This window comes from Maylandia zebra, linkage group LG2 (genome assembly GCF_041146795.1).
Source record: "Maylandia zebra isolate NMK-2024a linkage group LG2, Mzebra_GT3a, whole genome shotgun sequence".
NCBI classification, from domain to species: Eukaryota; Metazoa; Chordata; class Actinopteri; order Cichliformes; family Cichlidae; genus Maylandia; species Maylandia zebra.
In genome coordinates, this window is record NC_135168.1 from 37,915,563 (window position 1) to 37,923,554 (window position 7,992).

A 7,992-nucleotide genomic window follows, 5' to 3' on the forward strand; every position below is an offset into this window, starting at 1 on the left:
ACATAGTCCCCACTTACGCTGTTGCAGATCCTGCTATGGCAACAGCACTCACCAGTGACTGTGGTCAGCAGGACACTGTATTCTACAACATCACAAAGTCAATCAGCCTACTTTTATTAGACACTCATGAATCTGGAGATTCAACTAACACAGGGAAGGAATACAGTATATAAAGTTCACTGTCGTGCAAAAAGACAGCTGTGGCACTGCCTCCACCCCTCAGACTCAAAGCGTGGGGATGATTCCTGAAACACTGAGCCTGAAAATAAATACATTTATATGTCTTATATATCCATTCCTCAGCACTGCTTTTATGACTGACTAGTATTAACTTCTGCAGTTGAAACATTTCTGTCTCATCAGTATTATTCTCATGGGATCAAATATAGCAAATAATCACATCAAACGGTTCAAACTCACTCAAACACAGATTCCAACATTTTTAACCACACTTTTTTCTGTGTACTGATAAATTAATTTAATGCAAAATATGTATTAGAATATCTAAAACTGCAACCCTATCACAACATCCACCACATTCTAAGTGAAAACATGACAAACTGGTGTGCACAGGCATCAGATTATTGGCCAGAACATCACCAAACATCATTTGCGAGAGTACCACACTTATCCTCCAAATGTCACACTCTAACTTAACTATTTTTTATTTTGTCATTCAATGTTAGGAATTAAAGTGAACCAACAGTCAATCAAAACTGATTTCACATAAATATTTTCACTTTTTATTGGTTAGACGTACAGACTTGGAATTATAAACAGAGGGCAGTTTAGAGAGGCGGTGCGTGTTCATTGATCGTTCTCGTAGTCGGCTGAATTCTTCCTCTTGCCCTGCTGATGGACGCTGTTGCCCCAGCTGTAGGTCAGATACATAAGGACCATTGCTGCAAAAAGGAAGATTACAAAACACATTAGCATTAGCGATCTGACACTTTATGCACCTTACTGTGAAATAAGTGTCTTTAGTAAATCCTTAAAAATCATATTGTCTGTCTCTTCATTCTCTTCAAATCTTCACTCATGCTTCACACATGACTCGACTAAAACACTTCTATTATATAAGCACAAATACTGTTATGGTCAAACTCATAATCAATTAATTTAACAGGTCATCTAGGTTTGTCTGTGAAGGTTCTCAGTCACCCAGGTCATCGTAGTCAAAGGAGCTTGCAAAGAAAAGCGTCTGGACTTCTTTAAGTTACTTGAAGACGTTTCACCTCTCGTCCGAGAAGCTTCAACTGAAGAAGCTTCTCAAATGACGTTTCACCTCTCATCTGAGAAGGTTCTTCAACTGAAGAAGCTTCACGGATGAGAGGTGAAACGTCTTCAAGTAACTTAAAGAAGTCCAGACGCTTTTCTTTGCAAGTCATCTAGGTTTGCTTTATTTTCTATTTTCTCTATCTTAAAAATAGCCTAAAGTAGTTCAGAATAAGATCCTTTTATAGTTTAAAATACAAGCGTTTTTAGCTCAGAAACCAACTCCAAGATTCCAGGTGAAGTTTAACTAGGAAAATATGAATGACAGAGTTGAAACAAACAGGCCAAGCATGCTACATATGCTCTTATTTAATTTTAAGAATTTACTGATATTGACACAATGAGCTGGTATACCAGAATCCTAACATAGTGTAAAAGAAAAACACTCACGGGGTGCAACTTTGAAGAAAGACGACGTGACCCTCCTCCACACATTTGGGATTCCCTTGGAGAAGTAGTTGGGGAAAGCCCTCTGCTCAAAAGGGGACAGACTGTATGTGATTATATGCCTGACCTTGGCCAAGTTTCCAAAGTGGCGTCCCATGTTTACTGGAGAGCTGGGCTGAAAAGACAGCAAGACGCATACAAACACAGTCATCAGTGCTTAAGTGTTTCTGTGAGCTGGATTTAAAGAAAATATTTTTAACCCAATAGCTGGATAATATATCTAATGTTCTCCTCAGAAACCAGCCTGTCATTGGAAAGGGGGTTATTGGGGTTACTGAATTTTAAATATACATAAAGGGCAATACATACGTGTCGTATTAACTTTAACGTAAAGTCGTCATTTAAACGTTAGCTTATGTAATGAGGTTCACAAGTCAGCTTTATAAAGCTGTTTTATGTAAGAGTATTACATAAACAATCACCTGCCCTTGTCTTAAAGACTTCCTGTGATAGTCACTAACACAGAACCCCCAAAAGGGTGCCAGATTGTTGATCCGTAGCCTGTCTCAAAGAACACAAAATTAAAATCCCAAACGAGCTAAGGTTAGCCGCGCTAGACGTTAGCTTGTCTGTTAGCTCAAACAGGCTAGCTCCTGAGGTACAAACAGACCTTGAGCTTGCACGAAAGCGTGGTATTTGAATCGCAATAGGCTCACACTAGTTCAGTTTCGCTATAAAAAAAATTACTGACATATCACGTTTTAGTATTACGGATAAATTCAAGAAAAACTTTTCAGTTGAAATAATGACATTGAGACTCACCGCTTTGCTTGTCCACGGTGTTTCTGAACACTTCCGGTGTCCGTCGACCTTTGTTATTCAGGCGTCAGCTCACGCCGAGGGCATTACTGCCCCCTGACGGGCTGGGGTTTAAACGGCAAGCCATTAACTGAGTGAGGAAAATGTGTTTTTTCTAGTTCCAGGTCTATTAATACTGTGCTCGTGTGTTTTCAGATATTCCAATATTTGATTATGGGCATCATCTAGTTTAGGCCGCAGATCCTAGCTGCCACAGCAAATCACACTCAGAAGGTGCCAATATTAATCGACTAAGCTCTAAAGGTTTTTTTCCTCAGTTAGGACTTTAAGCAAAACAAGTAAAGTTGTGGTCGAAAGTTCCCATACACTCATGGAGGGCATGGATGTTATGTTAATTTTTATTCAGTGCTCTAGGGTAGAATGATTGTGCATCATAGATCTTTAATCACTTTAAAAAAACAAAACAAGAATTGGGTGCAGAATTGAATTCGTGTTGGATTTTCTTTAGTGTACATCTGTATACAGGCTTAAATATGAATATATACATTCCCACTAATATTTAGCTAAATGTCTCTTAACGTGTTGCACTTCAACCAGAAACTTTGGTTGCCATAAATAAGCTTGAGGCATATTTTTGGCTGGATGACCACTTTTCACGGCACAGTTGGTAGTTCATTTAAATTGATTACTTTCAAGGCAATGACTGGGCATTTAAACATAGTCCACAATTTTTAACAAGGGTTGAGGCCGGCGTTTTGGCAAGACCATTACAAAGGTGTAATATTAGTCTGCTTTATTTATTCCAAAACCACTTGTGATGTATGCTTGGCATCATTGTCCTGTTGGAACATCCAATTAGATCTGAGTTCATACTGTCTAGCTTTGATTTAAGGTGATGAAGAAAGACACCTCATCTCTGTGGCCAGATAGCTCAATCTTTGTCTCATCTGGCCATAAAACTTTTCTTTTTAGTAGATTTCCTCAATTTCAGCACCACTCACCTTTCTTTAGTGGCTCATAGCTCTTCACATAATTCCATTTAAACAAGGTTTATGCAAGTTATTTTTAATTTTCTTCAACTTTTGCCTACATAATTTCATTCTTTCGAATATTCCTAAGCTGAACACAGACACACAGTGAATTCATTCAGTTTGCATAAATAGATATGACATGCATTTAGTCTCATTCAACCAGTACAAATATATAAGCATGCAGTCAGTTCACACGTATGCAGTCACTCAGTGACCAGAAGTAATAAATACACACTGAAACCTCGACAACTTTCATTCTGGACATTATGCAGACAGACGTCTGTAATCCCCATGAATAAAACGATATGTAAAAGGTTTGGGAAGCGTTTGTGACTGCTTTTTCTTTTTGTCCAGAACAGGGCTACTTAAAATTTGGGAAATTGTGTTAAATTAAAGAATAATGACAGACAACCCACCCAGAATAAATTAACAAAAACAAGCAAACTTAAAATAAATCATACATCACACATTTTTATCTTCAAGTGTGTTAGATTCATTACAACATTTCTAACAGCTGAAGATCAGGATGCATCTGCACCTTTTCTGCCTTAACAAAACCGAAATAAATGCCACACTTTTACATGATAAAATACTTTAAGTAAACACAACTGCTCCAGACCAAACTTCTTTCATGCACAACAATTTTATAAATTCATGAAATCACCGAGCCTGGTCAGAATATTTGATGCTTGGAAACAGTCCACCTGTGTGATGACTGCTGATGAGGGTTTGTTGACATTCTGATCAGCCTGAAAAACAGAAAGGCATGTTGGTTGCTGGCTTAGCGACATGTACACCTGGTGGCGACCATGTCTTCAAACTCCTTGTAGACGTAAGAGCCGTCCTCTTCAAAGATCATGACACTGAGGGGGCTGTAGTGGGAGGGGACACACGAGGGCCTGGGAACAGAGGAGTCAAGCTTCTCATAGATGAGGTTTTGCACCATGGTGTGGACGGGTGACCCGTAGATGAAGCCCGTGATCCTCGGGCAGATTCCTCTGCAGTACCTGGGATTGTACTTAGGAGGAAACACAATCCAGTGGTCCAGTTTGAGCTGACTGAAGCGCACCCTGAAATCATACAAGGCGCAGTCACGTGTTGGGAATTCGGAACTTGGGAGAAGCTCAGGCAGCTGGATGTCCAACTTTGTATCACCTCGTTTGCTCTTTGGAGATTCCCTCTTCCATCTCCTCTTGAGCCCACGCCTGCGTTCTGGTTTTAAAGCCCCCTCCTTCTGAAAATTATTAAAGGCCACAGATGGCCTTTTACTTGCTTTAGCACTCTCTAGTGACCACTGGTGGGCGATTTTACTGGTGTCATTGAGGTAAAGAAGTAGAGGAGGGGACCTCAAGGTGATCTCCAGGGGACCTTTGCCCTTGGCTCTTTGTTCCTCTGGGCAGGTGATGTTGACAAGCAAGTGTATGTTCTTTTTCGGAAACTTTAGGAGAGGCAGAAAAAATGAAGTGATATCAATCTCCACCCAGTTTCTCCAGCTCCTCCTGCCTGTGCTGGCTGAAAAGTTCACTGCACGTTGGATCCCTGGACAGAGCGGGCACTGATTCGACCTCTCATACTCCTCGATAGTGATGTAACACAGAGAGCTGACAGGTGCTGAACTTTCATGGTCCAAACTGTACAGCAGGGCCGAGTTCAGAAGTTGCTCTTTTCTTTTCACTTGATGGAGGCTGTAGGATAAATCCTGCATAAAACTCTCTGTGGAAGAACACAAGAACATAAAGGGCAGAAAGTCACCATCATGTCATGATGCAGACGTGCTCAAGATTACACCAAATTTTAATTAGGTTGAATAAACATGCACAACTTATACATGTAGCCAATTCCACCAATGACATTTTACTTTTAAGGGAAGGTAAAAATGCAGGATTAGTGACAATAATGTGTTTCCATAATCAGTTACATACAAAAAAAACCCCTAAAAACGCACACTTTTTGTGTGTGTGTGTGTGTGTGTGTGTGTGTGTGTGTGTGTGTGTGTGTGTGTGTGTGTATGTATGTAATATATATATATATATATATATATATATATATATATATATATATATATATATATATATATATATATATAAATCAACTATTACACACTTAAAAATATATATAATAAAAAATATTGGTATATTGTAGCATACCCAAGTATTATCACACTAAAGTTGAATGACTAAAAAAAATTAAAAAAAATTAAAAAGACCTCAAGCTTTAATATCTGTGAAACCATACATGTGGTTTGGACCGTTTAAGATATTATGTGTTGTATATTAGAAGCTATAAAAAAATATATCTGTCCCCTGTCTGCAAAACTGTGATTTCTACAGGCATCCAATCTGCTGCCAGAGATCTGACATTCAAATATTTTTGATTTTAAACGGTATTCATTCTGCGTTAACTTGAGCTACATCCATGAGTCCATATTCATAGAATTACAGTAATAGATTTAACGTAAAAGTATCTGAAGGGCCTCACTCAAGATGCTTTGTAGATAATAGAACTACAAAATGAACCCTCACAAAAAAAGTGAAAGACTAAATCATCTAGAAACCACTTACCTTCTTCCCTCACAGTTTATGTAATAAATCTTATTAAAGACGTGCATCTTTTTCCTGGAACATCATTAAATCCAGCAGCCACAGTATATACCAGCCTTGTGTAGAAATTAGTTCTCCCTTTAAACCAGGTTTCCCATGGTACCCTCTATAATTTGGGTTAGCACTAAGGTTAAGTTATGGCTTTTCATAAGTACTTGACTGAGCAGTTTTGCTGTAATTTTGCTGCACCAGCAATCAGATAGCAAGCAACACAATCCTCAGAGCAGGTATGACTAACTTCACCACACTGGCCTAGTGAGTTTGTGTGTCAACAGTGCAAACAACGCACCTAGTTGAGCGAGGGTGTGTGCAAATGTACGTGCATCTCTTGGCAGCGAACATCTACTTGCTGCTCTGCCTAATAACAAAAAAGCGCAGAGCAAAATGGATGATCTGGGGAAGAAATATAGGTAAGGCAGACAGGGAGGGAATAAAAATGAGAAAGAAAAGGCAGCTAAATGCTGCAAAAAACATCCCAGTTATGAGCCAGATCAAACAAACACTCACCATACATGCAGCCTAATGATTTATGCAGGTGCACCAAAAGCCATAGCACCTTGAAATTCAGTAGTTAGGATTGTTGGCAGTCCCAGGTTGCCTTTTTTAATGTTATAATATGAATAAAGTTATTCATTTATAATTAACATCAATGCACAACCTGTAAAATCAGTGGTTAGTGTATTGCATGTACATGGTGGACTGGAATTATTTACGTATGATCTAGTCTGCCCCTGGTACAGCAGAGAGAAGTGGGTCAGGTCAGGGTAAGATGATGAGATGTAGTATAAGGTATGGTTAATGTCAAACATGAAACAGTCACATTGTAATACCATTAAATGAACCACTTTTTGTTCTGTGTTGAGTCAGTTTGTTGGGACATTTGACTCAAAAACTTTATATTACCAAATATAAACTGAGATACTTATCCTAGGGTGCATCTGGGGCTTGAGGTTCTTCTGAGATCCAGGAAGCTCTGGTAATTTCGCTTTGCTTTACCTCATCTTCGAAAAAGTGACCTATATCTCCAAATCATTGAAACTCTATAATCTTAATAAACACATGACCCTTAGTAACTATCCTTTGGGGTGTTTTAAGGCTGTGTGCCATGTTTCAGAGCCTATTCGTTTATTTAAATGGCCATGGAGCATCAGTGCTGCATGACCGTTTTGTTTTCTCCAGTGCAGTCAGCTGCCCGTGTGACTTGCTCACCTTTGTTACTTTGTGCCAGGCACTCATCCTGTGGCTTGATCAGTCGGACAGTGTTGTAGATGTTGCTCCCGTCCACACTCCTCTGCACTCTGGAGGACTTCTTGTAAACCTCTGTCAGATATTTCATGTACCTGTGCTCGGGTTTGAGCTTTTTCTTCAGACCGGGGTTCCACCTCGACCCCCCGTGCTCCGACAGAGCTTTCAGCAGCGGGGAGAAGATGCTGTCGTACTGGTAGGTGAAGTCGGTCAGTGTGTGCGGCGCGTTAGTGGCAGGCCTGAATGGCGCAACCAGCTTGAAGCTGCAGGTGACAAGCAGCAGCAGAGCGACAGTGCGAAAACGACTAAGGGCAGCTGACATCAGCATTTGTTTTTCCATTATAAACAACGAAACCGGTCAAAACCTATCGGGACTCTCTGTGGAGAGCTCGAGGTCAACAGGAGCGAACACGTGCTGCCGCTGATCAACACGCGCAGGTGTGGGCAATCAGCTCCATCACTCATATTACTTTGTCATGTAAAAGAAAGCTGCTGCAGGAGCCCCTGCGGCTGGGTCGTGTGAAAAATAAGAATGAAAACTGCAGCGAGCTTGTTTTATATGTAGCATAAGTGAGAGGACTGTGTTTTGTAAAGCACCAGCTCTGATTAAACTGTGAACCTTTAACTTCTGGTAT

The 7,992-nt window shown here is 40.0% G+C and overlaps 2 protein-coding genes across 4 annotated transcripts; both read right to left on the reverse strand.

The window, feature by feature from the left end:
• Positions 1-720: 720 nt before the first annotated feature.
• Positions 721-2,634, reverse strand: uqcrq (ubiquinol-cytochrome c reductase, complex III subunit VII). Of its 2 annotated transcripts, none has more exons than XM_004540941.4 (3): positions 2,485-2,634; positions 1,666-1,837; positions 721-902 (listed from the first exon to the last, which is right to left on the reverse strand). In XM_004540941.4, exons 2-3 carry the CDS (start codon positions 1,817-1,819, stop codon positions 808-810), a joined length of 249 nt encoding a protein of 82 aa, XP_004540998.1. In that variant the 5' UTR covers positions 1,820-1,837; positions 2,485-2,634; the 3' UTR covers positions 721-807. The 2 variants fall into 2 exon arrangements, with proteins under 2 accessions (XP_004540998.1, XP_004540999.1); XM_004540942.5 differs by lacking the exon at positions 2,485-2,634 and adding an exon at positions 2,145-2,169.
• Positions 2,635-3,627: 993 nt separating this feature from the next.
• On the reverse strand, positions 3,628-7,950 carry gdf9 (growth differentiation factor 9). 2 transcript variants are annotated; one of them, XM_076892236.1, is made up of 3 exons: positions 7,322-7,950; positions 6,402-6,470; positions 3,628-5,225 (listed from the first exon to the last, which is right to left on the reverse strand). In XM_076892236.1, the coding sequence occupies exons 1-3, from the start codon at positions 7,695-7,697 to the stop codon at positions 4,294-4,296; spliced, it is 1,377 nt and encodes a 458-aa protein (XP_076748351.1). In that variant the 5' UTR covers positions 7,698-7,950; the 3' UTR covers positions 3,628-4,293. The 2 variants fall into 2 exon arrangements, with proteins under 2 accessions (XP_076748351.1, XP_004540997.1); XM_004540940.4 differs by lacking the exon at positions 6,402-6,470 and having other exon boundaries at positions 7,322-7,942.
• Between the last annotated feature and the right edge of the window lie 42 nt (positions 7,951-7,992).